Source organism: Choloepus didactylus, chromosome 2 (assembly GCF_015220235.1).
Source record: "Choloepus didactylus isolate mChoDid1 chromosome 2, mChoDid1.pri, whole genome shotgun sequence".
Classification (NCBI taxonomy): Eukaryota; Metazoa; Chordata; class Mammalia; order Pilosa; family Megalonychidae; genus Choloepus; species Choloepus didactylus.
The window spans coordinates 89,392,192-89,412,860 of record NC_051308.1 but is presented as its reverse complement, the minus strand read 5'-3'; the positions used below and the strand labels follow the sequence as shown (position 1 = coordinate 89,412,860).

The 20,669-nt window shown below is 35.1% G+C and overlaps 1 protein-coding gene across 6 annotated transcripts in view; it reads left to right on the top strand.

The window, feature by feature from the left end:
• RABGAP1L (RAB GTPase activating protein 1 like) overlaps window positions 1-20,669 on the top strand; it is an 891,828-nt gene that overhangs the window by 492,809 nt on the left and 378,350 nt on the right. For all 6 annotated transcript variants that reach the window (XM_037825297.1, XM_037825298.1, XM_037825302.1 and 3 more), the window contains one exon: window positions 12,793-12,906. In XM_037825297.1, coding sequence (XP_037681225.1) covers window positions 12,793-12,906 — 114 coding nt within the window. The remainder of the gene's footprint in view (window positions 1-12,792; window positions 12,907-20,669) is intronic.

Sequence of the window (20,669 nt, the reverse complement as noted above, 5' to 3'; positions counted from 1 at the left end):
ATCACTCTATTTTCCTCATGCTACTGTTATAGAACCTAAATAACTAGCAGTTCAAAGGGTAGGAAAAAAAAATTCTCTTTACTTGAGTATCTTATAATCGTATCAAGCAAAATAGAAGGCATTAGTATAGTTAATTCCCCTATTTCTTAATTTTTATAACTTCTAAAGGGTCATAATATGAAAAAAGAGGGTCTTTATCTTCCTTTCATTTAATATTAAATGACCAGTCATGAACTTGAGCCTATCACATACCACAATTAGATTTTGGTTTTTGCCTAACCTTGAGATAAAGTACTACTTCAAGCTATTTAACTGATAAAAGATTAACATGTATACTATGAAGGATACTTCAGATTTCTAAAGCATCAGATTTAATGTAATTTGATTCTACCAACGTTTTGAAAACTTTTATTAATTATATGATTCATCTATTACTTAGAGTAAAAAGACTGATTTAAAATAATGTATTTGAGCAACTAAAAGAATCAAATATGTAGGGATAAATTTTCCAAAGATGTAAAGGACTTGTACACAGAAAGCTGCAAAACACTGCTTAAAAAAATCAAAGACAACCTAAATAAATAGAAGGACATTATGTGTTCATGGATTGGAAGACTAAATATTGTTAAGATTTTAATTCTACCCTAAGCTATTTACAGATTCAATGCAATCCCAATCAAAACCCCAACAGCCTTCTTTGCAGAAATGGAAAAGCCAGTGATCAAATTTATATAGAAGGATAGAGTACCCTACATAGCCAAAGCCATCTTGAAAGAGAAGAACAAAGTTGGAGGACTCAGGCATCCCTGTGTTAAAACTTATTACAAGCCCTGCAAATAAACTCACTACCCTCCCCCTTATATGGGACATGATTTCCAGGGGTATAAGCCTCTTTGGTATCGTGGGACATGACTGCCAAGGATGAGCCTGAACCTGACATTGTGGGATTGACAATGCTTTCTTGACCAAGGAGGGGAAAGAAATGAAACAAAATAAAGTTTCAATGGCTAAGAGATTTCAAATAGATTTGAGAGGTCATTCTAGAGGTTACTCTTTTGCAGTCTTCAGCCAGCAACCAGATATTCCACATTGCCACAGTATGCCAAGCCCCAACCAACATCCTGAAAACCCTAAAGAATATCTTGGGCTATATCTGACTCTTTAAAAGACTTACTTATTAAGTTTATTTTTCTCAAAAACTTAAAGCCTTCAGCTTGTTCCTTTGCCAGATAAGCCCTGAAACCCAGAGGTACTAGGCTTTCCAAGTACATCAACAGTTTCTTTCCTCTACCCCATAATGTCAACACCCCTTTTCAGTATAAAGAAGTTAGAATGGTCATTGCCCAGATATCCCTGAAGATTGAGAGAATGATCATAGGAGAGGGAGGAGTTGTAACTGAGAAGTTAGGATTTAACAAATGATTATGACCACTGAATCATTACATAGATATTTCTTTTTTTCTAGTGTATTAGATTAGCCAGAAGGAAATACCTAAAATTGTTGAACTATATAATCCAGTAGCTTTGACCTTTGATAATGATTGTATAACTATATAGCTTTTAGCCTGTGACCATGTATGTGATCATAAAAACCTTGTGACTGACACCCCCTTTATCCAGTTTACAGTTAGATGAGAAATAAAATAAAGACATGCATTAAAAAAAAACAAGCCAGGATAGAGGGTAGGTAAAGGGAGTTAGTGCTTAAATTGTGCAGAGTTTCCATTTGGGTTGATACAAAAGTTTTGGTAATGGATGGTGGCGTTGATTATACAACATTGTGAACGTAACTAACAGCACTGAACCTTATATTTGAATGTTGTTAAAAGGGGAAATTTTAGGTTGTATATGTTACTAATATAAAAATTTTTTTAAATAAACCATAGGACTTTGCAACCCAAACTTAGAACCCTAATATAAACCATGGACTATAGTTAATAATACAATTGTAATAATATTCTTTCATCAGTTGTAAGGAATGTACCAGAATAATGCAGGATGTTAATAGGGGAAGTATATGGGGACTGTGTATTTTCTGCATGATTTTTCTGTAAATCTACCACTTCTTGAATAAAAATTAAAAAAAAAAAAATTACTACCAACCCACAGTAATAAAATCAGCATAGTACTGGCACATGAATATTTTTTTCCCATTCTGTAGTTTGGGATAGACATATAGACCAATGGGATTGAATTGAGAGTTCAGAAATAGACCCTCACCTCTATGACCAATAGATTTTTGACAAAGCTGCCAAGTCCACTTCAACAAATTGTACCGGGAAAAACCAGATATCCATATGCAAAAGAATGAAAGTAGACTGCTCCTTCACACCATATACAAAAATTAACTCAAAGTGGATCAGAGACTTTAATATAAGAACTAAAACTTTAAAATTTCTAGAAGAATACATAGGGAAGCATCTTCAAGACCTTGTGTTAGACAATGGTTTCTTAGACTTTTTACACCCAAAACATGAGCAACCAAAAAAAAAAAAAGATAAATGTGACTTAGTAAAAATTTAAAAACTTTGTGCACCAAAGGACTTCGTAATGAAAATAAAGACAAACTACAGAATGAGAAAAAATGTTTGGAAACCTTATATTCAATAAGTTTAATATCCAGAATATATAAAGAACTCCTACAACTCAACAACAAAAAGACAAACAACCCATTTTAAAAGTGGGCACAAAACTTGAATAGACATCTCTCCAAAGAAGATAAGGAAATGGCCAATAAACACATGAGAAGATGCTCAGTCTCATTAGCCATTAGGGAACTGTGAATCAAAACCACAATGGAATACCATTTCACACCCACTAGAGTGGCTGCTATTTTTTTATGATTAAAAAAGTAAAGGAAAATAGTAGGTGTTGGAGAGGATGTGGAGAAATAGGAACTCTCATTCATTGTTGCTGGGAATGTAAAATGATGCTGCTATTGTAGAAAACTCATAAAATTAGTTATGGAATTTTCATATGACCCAGGGTGTCTACCCCAAAAATTGAAAGCAGGAACTCAAACAAATATTTGCACATCAGTGTTCATAGTGCCATTGTTCACAATTGCCAAAAGATGGAAGCAACCCAAGTGTCCATCAACTGAGGAATGGATAAACAAAATGATATATACATACAATGGAGTATTATTCATGGGTGAGAAGAAATGGAGTTCTGATACATGTGACAATATGGATGAACCTTGAAGACATCATGTTGAGTGAAATAAGCCAGACACAGAAGGACAAATATTGCATGATCTCACTTAAATATAATAATTAGAAAAACAAATTCATAGAGTTGGAAACTAGAATACCAGGGGCCAGGGTGGGAATAGGGAATGGAGAGTTAATGCTTTATTGGTACATAGTTGCTGTTTTGGGTGGTGAAGAATTTTTGGTAATGAATGGTTGTGATGGTAGCACAACATTGTGAATGTAATTGACACCGCTCAATTCTATATTTGAGTATAGTTGAAAGGGGAAATTTTAGTTTGTATGTGTTACTAGAATAAAAATTTTTAAAGATAATTAAAATGAAGTAAAGATTTTGAAAATGTATTGTTTTGATGTATCTTTATTTTTTATTGGTTTTCATATAAAATGGGGTAAAGTTCAGTAACAAAACCCCAAACAGTTTTTGTAATGATGGTTTTCTGTGAATCCAGTGGCAGTAGAATTTCTCATTTCTGTGTTAAGATGGAGATCAATTTTGTGATCTTCTGTAGTTTATATAATATTTATAATTATTTTCTTTGGTACTAGAAGTAATGAAATTTTGCTATGAAATTTTGTTTTTGAAGTCTTTGGCTACTGTCATCATCTTTGATTTTGGTAGAAATTATTTTCTTCAGTTACTGTTCTTGACTAAATTAGGTTGGAGGAAAATTTAAAATTCAGAGCAAATATTATAAGACTTTTGTCTCTCCATCTTGGGGAATAAATGCTTACCATGCCTGTTTCCCTTAATCTGATTTATTCAGCACACAGGTGCTAAGCACCTACTAAAGTCACAGGCACCAAGGAAACAGATAAATAAGGATTAAGTCTGGTCCACCTGGAGGTGGCCTTTTTATGAGGTATTCATACAGGAAGTACCAGTTAATTAAAACAGCAGAGTTTTGTGGACGCCCAGAGCACCAATTGATTAATGGTAAAAACAAGGCGAGAATGGCATCCAGTATGACTCTTACTCTGGTATTCTAGTCCCAACAGTGATAATGGTGTCACCTCATCAAATGGTGTCACTCCCTATTCAAAAGTATGTCATTGCATTTCTTTTCCTGTGTCTTTAACGAGGTGTTCACAATAAAATAGTCCCTTAATGCCATGTTAATTTAGATGGCCACCTCTCATGCAGAGCTTCAAAAGTTAAAAATACCAGAATGACGGTTAGTCATTTGATTATGAGCTCCTCAAAAATCATTAGCTGGTCAGTGAAGTGAAGACCACTAAATGAAAGGAAGATCACATAACTACTGAAAGAAACCTATACTTTACTTGCACAAAGAGTCACCTGGCATCTCAAAGGAAAGTGAGTGCATTCCCAAAACAAACAAACAAAAAACAATAACTGCATCCCTAAATAAATGTCAGTAATGTGAATATTTTAAAAATATTTTAGGATGAATAAAATCACTCAATTATTCAGATAATGAGTTTTCAAAAGAAAGATTAATTTTTATATCATCAGGTTATGTAATTACCATTCTGTTTCTCTTTGTAACAGCACATCCTTCCATTAACATAAGTTTATAATCACCTAGGAATAGAAGACACATTGATCATAGCACTAATAACAATGAAATAGGAATGGGTAAGAGCAGAAGGATTTGTTCTTGAGAACTTTTAGGTCTTAGTTATAAAGGTCATCTTTTTTAAATGTAAATTTTTTATTAGAGAAGCTGTAGGCTTACAGAAAAATCTGTAAAAGTCATCTTGATAAATTAAATATTCTAATTCCATATAATAAGTATGAAATGTACTTTTTTTTCTTTTACAAATGCTGGTAAATATCACAACTTTTTCTTCTGATACTGTACTATGTTTGTTGATTTTTCTCTATTCAAGCAGATCAATTTCTGTTTTTCCAACAGATTTTGTGATTATATCACCTCCAGAAAGACAAGAAATCCTTATGAGATAGTACATATTTGAAACTTTATTAATCCTTTTTGGAAAAAGGACAGGAAAAAAGCCAAATCACCAATAGAAGTCTAAAGAATTTTATTAGACTTTTCTTTTATATGCATTTAGAAATTAGAATTATCATTCTAAGATTTAGGAGATTTGGGAAAATATAGATTCTATTTCCTGAACACAATATTTCCTCTCTAGTTTCTTTGCTGGAATCTCCTCTGTGTAGTCCTTAAATGCTGATGTTTCCTCCTTAGCCTTGTTTTTTGCTTACTCTCCATGCTCTCCCTGGGAAGTTAATATTCATTCCTGTGACTTCAGCTACCATCTGTCTTCTCTCTCCTGTATCTTCACATATCTTTTGTTTACTAAAATAGGTGTTAAACATGACTGTTAATCAGAATCACCTGGGAAGCCATTTCAGAACACACATTCCCAGATACCACCTAGATTTAATCTGTCAAAATCTCTATAAGATTTTCAGAAATCTGTATTTATATTTTATTCATTAAAAAAAATGCTGGGTATGCACATAGCCAAAGTTAATAAAATTAGAAAATGTCATTATTAAGTGATAATAAGCATGTTTACCAAATTCTGGTTTTAGAGGCATTTCTTGAAGTTTTTTTGGAATATTGAAAAATTGTTTTTTTACACAATGGGTGGTAAGCACAGAGTTCTTTTTCCAACGTTTATTTGTTTCAAAGGATGGTTTTGATAAAATCATAATTAATAATTTTAAAATAATGCAGACTTGGGAATACATCTACCTTTAACAGCATGCAGGTCAGCTATTAACCCTACAGGTGTAGGGTTTATCATTACCAGTTGATATGAGTTCCAAGACAGTCACGTTCCCCAGTTGAACTTTTATTTTGGGATAATGAGCAGTCAGCAGCCCTAAGAATAATGGTGTGCCCAAATAGATGCATTTGGTAAATGTATTTAGAGTCTCACAGTAGCCCCAGACATTTGTCATAGAGTCACCTCTAACTCTGACCTAGCTTCCATAGGATCTCTGAAAAATGCAGGCTGTGCCCATAGGCTGCAGTGCCTCCTACCCTTCTAGTCTCAAAGTAATGCTTTATTCTATTCAAAGTACCAATCCTGTTACTTCCTCCAGGAACAAGGTATAACCAAGAACATTGATGGATTTATAAAACGCTTCTCTCCTCTCTCTCCCTGCCTTTAGTTCTTACTATTGCCACTCTTCCTGAAGAGATTTCTTTCCAATCAAAGCCAGAATATGGCTTATTTTTTTTACCTTTTTTTCAGGTTTTAATTCTTAGGTATTTGACAGCATGTGTGTGCAGTGCCCATTAAACAGCTTGTTCACCATATGATTTAGTTGAGGTTTATTTCTTTGTTTCTATATTACCCTACTTATGTTAAGATCCCTCCCTTCCCATATTCAAAAAATGAAGACTGGCAATGGTCCAGTCTTTTTGTTGACTGTTTCAGCTCATAATTTTAGTAACATGTTTGAAACTAGAATGCACTTCTACATATTCTTCTTTCATCTGTATCTCTTTGGATTTTTGGCAAACATCAAGGCAAGTAAATAAGACCCACTACTGCAAACCCATCTGCTTTCAGGGACATGCAAGCAGAATAGTTTGTGATGTTGTATCATAGATCTATCTCCTACATGGAACTAAGGAGAGTCCCTGTGGAGTAAGAATAGAAGGCATATTCTAAGGTCACATTTTTTTTTAAAGCTCTGAATCATTTATCTGCTGTGTGGCTAGTGGTGGTTTACACTGGCATTTTACTGGCACTAACAAATTGGCCTGGTACTTATAAAGTTGAAATGATTTTGTGGTAGATGTAAAGTAAAAGTGCAGTTTATGCTTTGGATTTGATAATAGAGATTAATATGAAAATATGTTGTCTTGGTTTTAAAAATATGGCATGGTATTCATTTGTCAGGTTATTACTTTTACATTTCATCTGCTGCTAAGGTCACATGTGAAAACAGTCATCCTCACCCAAACACCTTTCCAATTGTTGACAGCCCAGAAATTGTTTCGTAAAAAATAATAGGCTATGATCATACAAACCTGTCTTCCTAATACTTATTGACATTTGAATGCCATATTTCTTTCTCACAACAAGCAAGTAAATGACGATTCTCTTCAAAGTAGGAATTAAGAGGATTATAAACATGTCAAGCTATACAAGTTTTACTGGAAGAATAGCTCATATAATATTCTTGATAGCAGCTGTAAATCGAACCCATTTTAAAAATGATTGAAGGTTAATCGAGCTACTTATCATAACTTAGAGTTGATTTTAAACTGATCTTCAGTAAACTGAATTATATCCTCTCTTGGACCACGGATTTTGTCAGATATGGATTGATGTCTTTTCTGAGGATAAGTTTAGTCTTGTGACTTAATGATTTGGAAATTAAAGAGAATCTTTGAAAAGTAAATTTAGGTTCTCTTTGTGGTGGTGTGTGTGTACGTGTGTGTGTGAGGGAGTTGGTGGTGGAGGGATAAAACTCAACTTTCAAGCCTTTTCTTCCAGACTCTCACTAGTACTCCCTGTTTCTGGTTTGAGTCACTGTTTGTTTGTGGCCTAACCTGATCCTTCCTCAGGGAGGAAAAAGGATGACCTAAAGGACCTTGTCTGTTCTTGGTGGTGGTAGCCCGGAAGGGAGGCATGCAGTTCTGACAGTGGCATTTGTCCTGTCCATAACCGTGACTTGAACCCTTCTCTGATCCTGAGAAGCTAAATTCTAAAGTAATGTTGGAAATGGTGCTGTTCTGGCAAATTTAGTGTCCATTCTATCCTTCCTTTCCCATCCTACTTCAGGGTATATTTCTGCTCATCATTCTCTGTTGCATGGGTGATATGCGAAGTTGGGGCCAGAGTGCCTATCAGTTGATAGAAATAGCACGTTACCAAAGAATTGTCCCCTTATGCTTTTGCTAATAGATTAATAGAAACAAGGATAATTTAAGACACATAAGATACATGATAGGGAATTCAGAATGGGGTATGTATGTATTAATACATCATTCTGAAAATTTCTAAGGGAGTTGGTTTCATAATGTTCAAGATATTCAAAGAAAAGTGATTCATTGTTATTTTATTATTTAACTATACAAATGAAGAAGATTATCTAAGATGTATCTTTCACTAAAAAATCTTAGGTAGTTAAATGTGTGTCTTATGGAAAGGGGGAATGACAACAATAATAATTATAACAATAGTACTGTATTTTCTTACCATTGTAAGTATTGAATTGAGTACTCAGTTTATTCTAGGCAATATGCTAGAACTTTACACACATATTTCATTTTAAGCAACATTATGTATTAATGTTATCTCATCCCATTTTACAGACAAAGAAACTGAAATTTAGTGAGATTAAATAACTTGTCTGACATCTTACAGTTATTAAATAGGGAAGCCAGAAATAGAGCTAATGAATTTTTCTGCCTCCAAAATTACTGAACCTCCACTCTGGACTCTGAGGATGAAAATGGGATATGGATCTACTGAGAAGTAAATTCTGGGCCAAGGTGTGAGTTTTGGGGGCTTGGTGAATTAGCTGCCCAGGAGGAATGACTTTTTTTTCTTTTTTTGATTCTGAAGATAATTGGTAAGACTGAGGGAGGCTCTGTTTATGGGAGTCTTCCAAGAAAAAGACCTTGTATCAGTTTTGGTTGTGCTGGAGGTATTTTTAGCCATATATAATTGAAAAAAACCCAAAACTCTTTTTCACATGAAACCCTTAAACTCCAGATTATTCAGTTCATGAATTATTTGGGCTTTTTGTTGTCCCTTCTCGCTGTTCATTTTATTGCTTGTAAAAATTGACAGCTACAATAAGAGTAGGTCTAGAAAGAAAGGCATTAAGTTTGAAAAGAAAAATTGTTTTGTCCTCCTTTCAAAGAGTGTTAGATTTGGTGACTCCCTGACTCAAAGAAAAAATTATTTGTTGAATGAATGAGTGAATTTGGAGGATTAGATGTGGGTTCTTAAAATACAGTTTCTACTCTCAGCAATTATGGGTAATTGGGAAGTGGGATTATTTTCTCTTGATTTTCACTAGTCCATTACACAATTTCTATTTGTCCATTTGTTAAGAATCTATGGTACCTCTTGACTTTTCACTTATATTAAAAGGATCAATGAAAAAATGTAGCAAAATAGCTTATTTTAGTCTATAAAATTGAAACCAAGAGAGACAGGTGTTTAACTTGTGCTACTTCTTTCTCCAGTGAAGTTGCAGAATTTATTCCCTGAGGTAACTGAGAGCAGTCTACAGGAAGAAAACTTTAGAAACACCTATGTGTAGAAAGCCTTTTAAATTTTTGCCCTTTTAAAAGAAAGACAAAACACGTAGGCATAGGAAAAAAATTACTGAGTATTATGCAAAGTTATTGTCTAGAAATTTTATCAATTTCTCTTTCTCTGTCTCAGACTGTGGGTACCATTTAAACATAGTATGATGCCAAATATATATACTGTTTCTAGGGAGCATAGTCCAGTGATTTCTCTCCCATGTTGTCTTGAAAAAGTGCAAAAATGTTTATCCTTTGAGCCTCTAGGCACGTTTGGCTCCTGGAGCAGTTCAGCCACAGCAACAGTAATATTTTCCCTGGTTATTCAAGTAGATTGTAAGTGGAAATATTGCTGTGTGAAAAGAGAAACCTTCTGTTGGAGAAAACCTGAGCAGTGAAAATGTTTATCTATCTGGGATCAGATTCCCATACTAGGACTCTGTACCAAACCAGATAAAACATATATTTTATCTCTCTCTCTGTCTTTTTTTTTTCCCCCTTTTCTTTTCCTTGTTAGAGAGGTTGTGGGTTTACAGATCAATCATGCATAAAACACAGGATTCCCATGTACTACCTATTATTAATACCTTGCTTTGGTGTGGAACGTTTGGTACAATTGATCATAACACATTTTTATAATTGTAATTTTAACTATAGTACATAGTTTAACTTAGGGTTGTTTGTATAGTATACTTCTGTGGCTTTTTAAATAATTTTTTTTTACTATTACTGTATATACAATCTAACATTTCCCCTTTTGATCACATTCAGATATATATTTCAGTGCTCTTAATTATGTCCACAATTTTGAGCTATTGTCACCACCATCTATTTCCAAAACATTTCCATCATTCCAAATAGGAACCCTGTACATTTAAGCCTTAACTTCCCATTCCTTATTCCCACCCTGTCCTGTGATAACCTTTATTATAGATTTTGACTCTGTGAGTTGGCTTATTGTAGTTGTTTCTAATCAGTGGGATCATACAATATTTGTCATTTTGTGTTTGGCTTTTTTCACTCAACATGATGTCTTCAGGGTTCATCCTTGTCACATGTGTCAGGACTTCATTCCTTTTTATGGCTGAATAATAATTCCATTGTATGTATATACCACATTTATTTATCCATTCATCAGTTGATGGACACTTGGTTGCTACAATCTTTTGGCAATTGTGAATAATGCCACTATGAACATCGTTATGCAAATACTTGTTTGAGACTCTGCTTTCAATTCTTTTGGATATAACTAGTAGTGGGATTGCCGGATCATATGGTGGTTCTATACTTAGCTTTCTGAGGAACCACCAAACTGTCTTCCACAGCGGCTGCACCGTTTTACATTCCCACCAGTGAGAATGTGAGTTCCTATTTCTCCGCATCCTCTACAACACTTGTTATTTTCCATTTTTAAAATATCAGCCATTCTAATGGGTGTGAAATGATATCTCATTGTGGTTTTGATTTGCATTTCCCTGATGGTTAATGATGTTGAGCACCTTTTCATAAGCTGTTTGGCCATTTGTATGTCTTCTTTGGAGAGATGACTGTTCATGTCCTTTGCCCATTTTAATTGGGTTGTTTGCCTTTTTGTTGTTAAGTTGAAAGATTTCCTTATATCATAATATATTTCTTTATGCATTCCCTTTATCCTTACCCTGCTCTGTAGCCCCACCCCAGGCCAACATTTTCTTTCTTACGAGAACCTGCATTTATCTTGACAAATATAAACTTTCTGGGTATCTGTCTACTGAAGTTGTGGTCATTTTTAAAAATTCCATTTTTTTTTCAACTTCAACATTCCATTCCTGTAAGCCAGCAGAATTTCCTCTAGACTGATTTGCAATATGGTTGGTGTTTGCTAGCAAATTTTGAACTTTTCAGTTTGCTTCCTTTCATTCTCTACATGATATAGGATCGAATTACCACCCAGCATGAAGTAGCAGCTGAAATGAAAAAGACAGCACGAGAAGGCACTTGCTTAACTTTGAGCTAATCAACTACCCCCTTCTTATATACTTCACAGCTAGAAAGAGAATGGGAAATAGCATTCATTAAAGTAACTCTTATATTAAACATTTTCCCCTTTCTTGGTTTGACACTGAAGAGGGGTTTTGTTCAAATCTTTATGAAAACAAGACATTAAACAAAACTTTTAATTTATAATTAGTAGTCTTTTATGGTTCCTTGAATTGTGCAAAGTATCTTCATCTTCAGGGTTGCTAGAAGCAGTGCCATCCTATTTTCTTGACATTTAAACAGATTAAATAGCCAACAATTCCAGGAATAAAATAAAATTAAGTGAATTATTAATTGTTTCTTATAAGGTTTAGAATTTTACTCAATTTTAAGTTTTCAGATCCCATATCTATCTGAAAAAAAAATCTAGGTTTAGCTTTAAAGTATATGTTATATTAATATAGTAACATGCAGGCTCTTTATTGTGTGGAGTGAGTGAGTTGGGTAGTTAACCGAGCAAGGGGGAAAGTTTGGTAATATATTCAAATTACTGTGGTCTGAGGTTTCACCTACTATGATGTCAAGATTTAAAAGTAAGATAATATGTGGAATGCTGAGGATGTGGAGAAATACATACTGTACCACTGTTGACGATATGTTTTGGTACAATTCTAACGGAAAGTACTTTTATCAAAAATGGAAATGTATATTTCTTTTGAACAAGCAAATCCACCGATAGGACTCTATCCCTGAATATGTATGCAAGCTGTATGGATTTACAAGAATGTTCCTTGTGGTATTGTTTGTAACATAAATGGGAAAAAAAGCCATAAAACTGCATGGTCTTTAGTAGGATAATGTTAAATAAATTATGATATGTCAATATCCAGATGTACCTCATTCATTTTAACATTTTCTATTAAAAAGAACAAAGTATATTTGCATTTATTGATAAGGAGCACTGTATATGTTATACTATTAAGTGAAAGGAACAGAGACTTCGTTTTTTAAAAATAGCTGCTACTATAAAGAATGAAGTATATATGTATGTATTGATGAGGAACATTCTATAGGTTATCCTGTTAAGGTGAAAAGAGCAGAAATAGTTTGCTTCTGTTTTTCTTTGATAAAGCAAAGGATGGAGAATGTGTGTACAACTTCCCTCCCTTCCTTTCTTTACCCACACACATATGTTTATAGATAAGTGGATGAAAGGATATAAAAGAAACTATTGGAAGCACGTATCTCTGGGGAATGGGACTTATGGTTCTAAGATGGAAGGGAGATTTTTAAATTCAGTATACTGTGTTTGTGTTTAAATTTTTTTAATGTGTGTATACGTCATTTTTCATAACTAAAAAGAAATGTAAAATTAATGATGAGTTCTATTTTTTTTTCTTTTCTAGGACTCAGCCCAGGAAAGTGTTATTACTCGAGATATTCATCGTACATTTCCTGCACATGATTACTTTAAAGATACTGGAGGAGATGGTCAGGAATCGCTCTATAAGATCTGCAAGGTAGGGCCTTCCACTTCATTTTTTTCTAACTTAATTTACCAGGCTATATTTCAGAAACTTATCTTACAAATTTTTAGATTTGTTCTGTCGTCATTTTTTTTGCACTATACCATGTTTGCTATCTTACACTTACACTGTCAGGTCCTTAAGACTGAACTCTGAAGGTGATCTTTTGACCATGTGTTCCATGCATACTCATGAGAGAGGAGATGCAGTGTTGCCTCGGTTTAGTTCTACTACAACAAGGAAAGAAACAGAAGGTCCTCTCAGGCTAATACAATAAAGTCCCAAAGGAGTTCCAGGTGACCGTGCCCTTATGAAGAGATAATATGGAGACTCTCTTGTCACCTTTGTTATTTTTTGACACTAGGTGAAAGTGAAAATCATTGCCTCCTGTTTTCTCTGATACTGTTGATTTACTCTGAGTTATGTCACATCAAACATCTTTGTGTGGTTATTATGCCCTATTTTGAAATTTCCCTTCTCCCTCATTAATAGTGAGCCTGGAAGAAAACTATTTCCTGACTTAAATAAATGTGCTCTGCTTGGACACAAAAAATTCTCTCTCTGTCAGTAGAGAATAACCATCAAGTTATCTCTTTTCAAGGTTATGTAGCAAATACAGAATGATTTATTTTAATCCTTACCTACATTCAAATCCATATTGAAAACTGTTTTAGTTGCCTGACTGCTAAAATGAATACCATGCAATGCCTTGGGTTAAACCATGGGAATTTATTGGCTCACAATTTTGAGGCAAGTAGAAATCCAAAATAGAGAAGTCTGCAAATTGATGCTTTCTCCCCACAAACTGTGGCATTCCAGGGCTTGCTGCCAGCAACCCTTGGTCCTTGGTTTTTCTGTCCCATGGAAATGCACATGGAAGCATCGTCTTTCTGTTCTGGGTTCTTTTGATTGCCAGCTTCTGGATGCTCTCCAGGCTTCTCTTTGTCTGACATTTATTCTGCTTATAAAGGAATTTAGTAATCTGGATTAAAACCCAACTTGATTCAGTTGGGCCACACCTTAACTGAAGTAACATTTCGAAGAGCTCCTGTTTTTGGGTCCACATGCACCAGAATGGGGACCAAGACAAAGAACATGTCCAAACTGGGATACACAATTCAATCCACATCAAAGCCAAAGACTCAGTTACAAAGTACATTAGAAAAAGTTATGTACATTAAACAAAGTTATTCCTTTTGAAGTGTGGTGGGTATACTCACATTGTTCTTACCTACCATTCCAGTAAAGATTGCGAATGAATAGTGAACTACACATATGTCTTGTATTAATATGGAGAAAAAACAAGAATCATGGCTAATTTACAAGTTAGATAAACTATTTCTGAACAATCAAATTTAGCTTTTTAACGAATAGCAAATATTAGCCAGTAGGAAGTCAGAAGTATACTCACATATCTATTTCCTTTTATATTTACTGAGTTAAAATGACATTTATAAAAACACTTGCCTACATGTGTTAACCTAACAGGATTGGTGTTTAATTTTGAAAATCACACATCTTTCATTAAAGTTCTCCTTGCATTTTGGTGGTTATACCCTCTGCCCACTCCTGTCATTTTTTTCTTTCTTTTTTTTCTTGATCCTAGCCATTTTGGAAGATTATAAATATATACTGATCAGAAATCTATTTTTACCTGGATGTATCATTCAGAGCTAGAAATACATAAATTACTTCAAATCTGATGTCTAAGAAGCTTAATAAATACCAAAAAACCATTGACCTCCATGAAACAATAAATAATATATTGATTATATGCTTGTAAAAGGCAAAAATGATTATTGAAGATAAATTTTCTACCAGTTTTGAAATTTGACAAGTTAAGTAGCCTCTGGCTTGTTTTAAGGAACATATAAAAATGTATATAGTTTCTCACAGGGAAGTATCTTCAGGACCTTATATTTGGTATTAGAGTCTTAGACTTTGCATCAAAAGCATAAGCAATGGAAGAAAAATAGATAAATTGGACTTCATCAAAATTTAAAACTTTTGTACATCAAAGGATATTATAAATAAACAACCTACAGCATGGGAAAAAATATATGGAAACCATATATCTGGTAAGGATCTAGTGTCCAGAATTTATAAAGAACTCCTGCAACTCATCAGCAAAAAGACAAATAACCCAATTTAAAAATGGGCAAACAACTCTGCAAATAAACTCAGTACCCTCTCCCCTACATGAGAAATGACTCCCAGTGGTGTAAATTTCCCTGGCAAAGTGGGACATGACTCCCAGGGATGAACCTGGCCCTGGCATCATGGGATTGAGAATGCCTTCTTGAACAAAAGGGGAAAAAGAAATGAAATAAAATAGCATTTCAGTGGCTAAGAAATTTCAAATAGAGTCAAGAGGTCATTCTGGATGTTATTCTTATGTATTATAAAAATATTCCTTTTTAGTTTCTAGTATATTAGAATAACTGAAAGGAAATACCTGATATTGTTGAACTGTAATGTAGTAGCCTTGATTCTTAATGATGACTGTATAACTGTATAGCTTTTATCATGTGACCATGTGATTTTGAAAACCTTGTGACTGACACTCCCTTTATCCTGTGTGTGGGCAGATGAGTAATAAAGCCAAAAAACTATGTAAATAATAGGGGGTGATAAAGCATATGGGATGTTTTGGGTGTTGTCTTTTGTTTTTATTTTTATTTTTTTGTTTATTTTGGAGTAATGAAAATGATGTAACATTGAATGTGGTGATGAATGTACAACTATAGGATGATATTGTGAGCCATTGATTTTATACTCTGGATGGATTATATGGTGTATGAATATAGCTCAATAAAATTACAGTTAAAAAAAGAAAAAAAATCCTATAAAAAATGGGCAAAGCATTTGCATAGACATATCTCCAAAGAAGATATACAAATGGCCAATAAGCACATGAAAAAAATGCTGAACATTATTAGGGAAATGCAAATCAAAACCACAATAAGATACTACCACCTCAGTAGGTGAATGGAAGGGTGAACTGTTGTATATATGTGCAATGGAATATTGAATGGCTTGCAAGAAGGAATGAAGTCATGAGACCTGCGACTAGGTGAATGAAACTTGAGGACATTATGTTGAGTGAAATAACCAAGAAATTAAAGGACAAATATTGTAAGCCCTCACTAATATAAATCAACTATATTGAGAAAATGCTGAGAATTGAATTTGAGAGTATAGGTACCAGGGGATAGAATGGGCAGCGATTGGGCAATCGATGATACAGTAGTATGGCGTATTTGTGGGGCTTGTTGTAAAGGTTTGTAGACTGTAAGCTCTTATAGCAGTCACATCCATTCCTGGGTTTTCACTGTTATTTAAGAGATGTTTGTTTGGTACAAAATTTATTTACACTTATAAAAATGTAGTTGAAAATACCTTATTATTGCCAAATAGCTTAAATTACCTAAATTTTAAGAAGATGTGGGTAAAAAAAATCATAAGGTTATGAAACATTTCAAAATTCAAGGTAGAAAATAAAACTTGTTGAGGCTTATACTATCGTACTAAAATATATATTGCCTAAAACTAATTTCATAACAGTTTTGATCATGGAGGTGAGCAGTGATATACATGTCATAAAATGTTAGAGAAAACAAAATTTGTTGGGGTCCTACTGTTGGGGGCCAAGTGTTTTATGATTAATCTACTTCCTGCTCCTCTTGATCTGGATTTAGTCGCCCATTACCCACACAGGAAACCTCAGGGGGTTGTGATAATCACAAATAGGATAGCATACTTATAAATAATTCAGAATTGAATATTCTTCTTAAACTTCTGCATCTACTTTCCTTTGCTTTTTGTATCCAATTTGAGCCATAGGCTTTTGTTTTATGACCCCATCCCATAGCCCTCAAAGCTAGTTATGTGTGCCTTTCAAGGCCAGTGAATGTGGTCTACCTGTTCAATCATTTTTATATCTAGACTAATATCCAGCATGATGCACTCTCAGAAATATGCCTTTAAATTTCTAGTCTGGCTATCTGGCACAGAACTGAATTCACATTAATCTTTCCTTGATCTTATACTCAGACACTTTGTATTTATGTAATCTGTAAATAAAGACAATTGTTTCTTCTTCACTAACCCTTTTTCCTCTTCTGTATTTTTCTTTTCTTATTGCACCAGCTAGCACCTCCAGTATATTGTTAAATTGAAACAAAGGTAGTAGACATCCTTGTAGACATGCTTGTCTTGCTTTTGATTTTAGGTAAAATGCATTTGATGCTTTATGATTAAGAATGGTGAATCTTATTCACATCAGCATTTTTGAAATGAAATGCCTTTCATTTGTTATTATAATTTCAAATTTGCAGAGTTCTTTCATATTATCACACTTATTTATGACAACTCCTCTTCAGGGGATCATATACTAGAGATACAATGTGCTGTGTTCTTTTTTTTTTTGAAATAAATTCAAAGCTATATGAACAGTTGCAAAAACAATACTAGCCCCATACACAGAATTCCATCATACCCTGACCCCCCTCTCCCGATAGCTCAGTCCACCAACTTTAACATGCTGTCACATCGCTATTTCTTTCCCTCCCTATCATCCATCATCTATTGCTCTGTCTTCTGAACACATGAGAGTTAGCTGCACACATCCTTGAACATACACTATAATTCACATATATACTTCCCATGAACAAGAACATTCTTTTATGCAATTCCATTAAGCACAGCTAAGAAGTACAAGAGATTCAACAATGATACAAAGCTTACGTTCTATGTTTCCTTTTCCTTATGTCTCAACTGTGTCCCTTTGAGCCACCTGTCCTCCACCCTCCAATCCCATCCAAGTTCATCCTTAGCATTCAGTTGTCATCTAGTTAGACTGTCTTTTTTTTTTTTTTTTTCAGCTGGGGAAACATATATACAGCCTAAATCTTCCTATTCCACCCCCTCCCTAGCCTTCCATTAGTGGGATTCATCACATTTAGAATGTTGTAATGCTCTTTCCCACCATCCATTACTAGAAATTTCCCTTCACCTCAAACAGCAGCCCTACACTCATTTCTTAACTCCCCATTGCCCTTTTCCCCATTTCTCTTAACCCAAACTCTACTGTTCATCTCTATGGTTATATTCTCTAATAATTTCTTTGTGTTTACTGTGGGGCTTAAAATTAACCTCTTAAATCTGTAACAATCTTGTTTTTCTTTGATACCACCTTCACTTCAATAGGACACATAAACTATGATCCTATACTCCTTCATTCCCCCACCTTTATATAGTTGTCTAAAATTACATATTTTACATTGAGTTCAAAACCACTGATTTGTCCTTAGAGTTTGTGTATTTTATATCATGTAGGAAGTAAATAGTGGAGTTACAGTTCAAAAATTATTGACTTCTATTGTATTCCATTGTGGTTGGAGAATGTACTTTGAGTATATTCAATTTTTTTTTTTTTTTAATTTCTTGAGGCTTGTTTTATGTCCCAAATTATGGTCCCTTCTGGAGAAAGATCTGTGATCACTAGAGAAAAATGAGTGTCCTGGTGATTTGGAATATAAGGTACTATATATGTCTGTTAAAATTCTCTATATCTCTTTCTCCTTTCTTTGTCTCTCTGTTGGTAGGGCTCCCTTTAGAATCTGGAGTAGGGCAGGTCTTTTATTGGCAAAGTCTCTCAGCATTTGTTTGTGAAAAATTTAGGCTCTCCCTCAAATTTGAAGGAGAGTTTTGCTGGATCAAGTATTCTTGGTTGGAAATTTTTCTCTCTCAGAATTTTAAATATGTCATGCCACTGCCTTCTCGCCCCATGGTGGCCGCTGAATAGTCACTACTTAGTCTTATGTTGTTTCCTTTGTATGTGGTGAATTGCTTTTCTCTTGCTGCTTTCAGAACTTGCTCCTTCTCTTCAGTATTTGACAGTCTGATCAGAATATGTCTTGGAGTGGGTTTATTTGGATTTATTCTATTTGGAGTTCGCTGGGCATTTATGCTTTGTGTATTTATATTGTGTAAGGTTGGGGAAGTTTTCCCCCACAATTTCTCTGAATACTCTTTCTAGATCTTTACCCTTCTCTTCCACTTCTGGGACACCAATGAGTCTTAAGTTTGGACGTTTTATTTTATCTGTCATATCCCTGAGAGCCATTTCGATTTTTTCAATTTTTTTCTCCATTCTTTCTTTTGTTCTTTCATTTTCTGTTCTGTGGACTTCTAGGACACTGAGATGTTGTTCAGCTTCCTCTAGTCTTGTATTGTGAATATCCAGAGTCTTTTTAATTTGGCCAACAGTTTCTTTTATTTCCATAAGATCTTCTATTTTTTATTTACTCTTGCAATGTCTTATTTATGCTCTTCTAGGGTCTTCTTTATGTCACTTGTATCCGGGGCCATGGTCTTCTTGATGTCCTTTAAATCCTTTGCCATGTTTTCGTCCCTCGATTGTAGTTCTTTGATTAATTTTGTGAGGTACTGTGTTTCTTCCAATATCTTGATTTGTGTGTTTGGAGTTGGATTCTCCATATCGTCTGGTTTTATCATATGCATTAAGATTTTCTGTTGTTTTTTGCCTCTTGGCATTTGTTTTGCTTGAAAGGGTTCTTTCAAGTTGTAACAAAAAAAGGATATTGATCTAATTTTTCAGAAACACAGTTTGGTGACGTACACTTTCTCTAACTAACCAGCAGATGGCGTCTGTGAGTCGCCTATATGCCTCAAGTCAGTTCTCAACCTTGTTCCCATAGTGTGTGGGGAAATGATTCTTGTGGGTTCAGGTGGAGAACTCAGTTTGGGTGTGTTGATGGAACCATGCACCCTGAATGTGGGGTGTTTGTATTGGTGGCCAGGGAGGAAGGGCAATTTTAATGTTCAAATCCCCCAGGTTCCAGGAGATTCAAGGCCGCGGCAAGAGTCTAAGCCTTCATTTCAGTTCAGCCCCAGACCCTCTCTCTCACTGTCCCACAAACCACCGGACTTGGCGTAGCATTCCTGGGTTCTCCAAGCAGGTCCCCCCTCCCAGCCATGATCCTCCAGGAGCTCAGCTGAGGGAATGCCGTGCTATGTCACCAATGCACGCTGTCCCTCAAGGGAAGCCCTGGGCCGCCGGGCCATGCCGCAGCATGCTCTCAGCTTGTTTCAGAATGCAGAATGTCTGAGGCTGTCTTTACTGCAATGCCTTGCAGGCTGAGAACAGCTGAGGTTTTCTCCATGGAGAGAGAGGGACAGAAAAACTCCCAGGTTCACCCGTCAGCCAGAGATAGCACCCGATCCTCTGGGCTCCCTATCCTGAGACAGATATGTCCCCCGAGTCTCCCAAGGTCTGTTGTCACCAAAAGCCTCTGTCTGCTTTTGAGGATTCACTATCTGTATTGAGCAGTTAATATTAAAACCTCACTTGGAGCTGGGCTGAGAGAGTGCACCGTGTGGCTTCCGTGAGGGAGGGGCTCTCGGCTCTCGGCTCTCGGCTGTCAGTGCGGGTCCGCAGTTTTACTTACAGATTTTATGCTGTGATCTCTGGCATTCCTCCCAATTCAGGTTGGTGGATGATGAGTGGACAGTCACGTTTGTCTCCCCGCTGTTATTCCAAGTTATTTACTGGTTTTTTGGTCATTTATGAATTGTTCTGGGGGGGACTAAGTCTTCCACTCCTTTCTATGCCACCGTCTTCCCAGAATCCTCTGTGCTCTTAAATTGAGATAGAAATTATTAGGAGAATCTCAATTACACTAAGTCTAGGAGTCATCTCCAGTTTCAAAGGTATAGAAAATTCGATCTTTGAA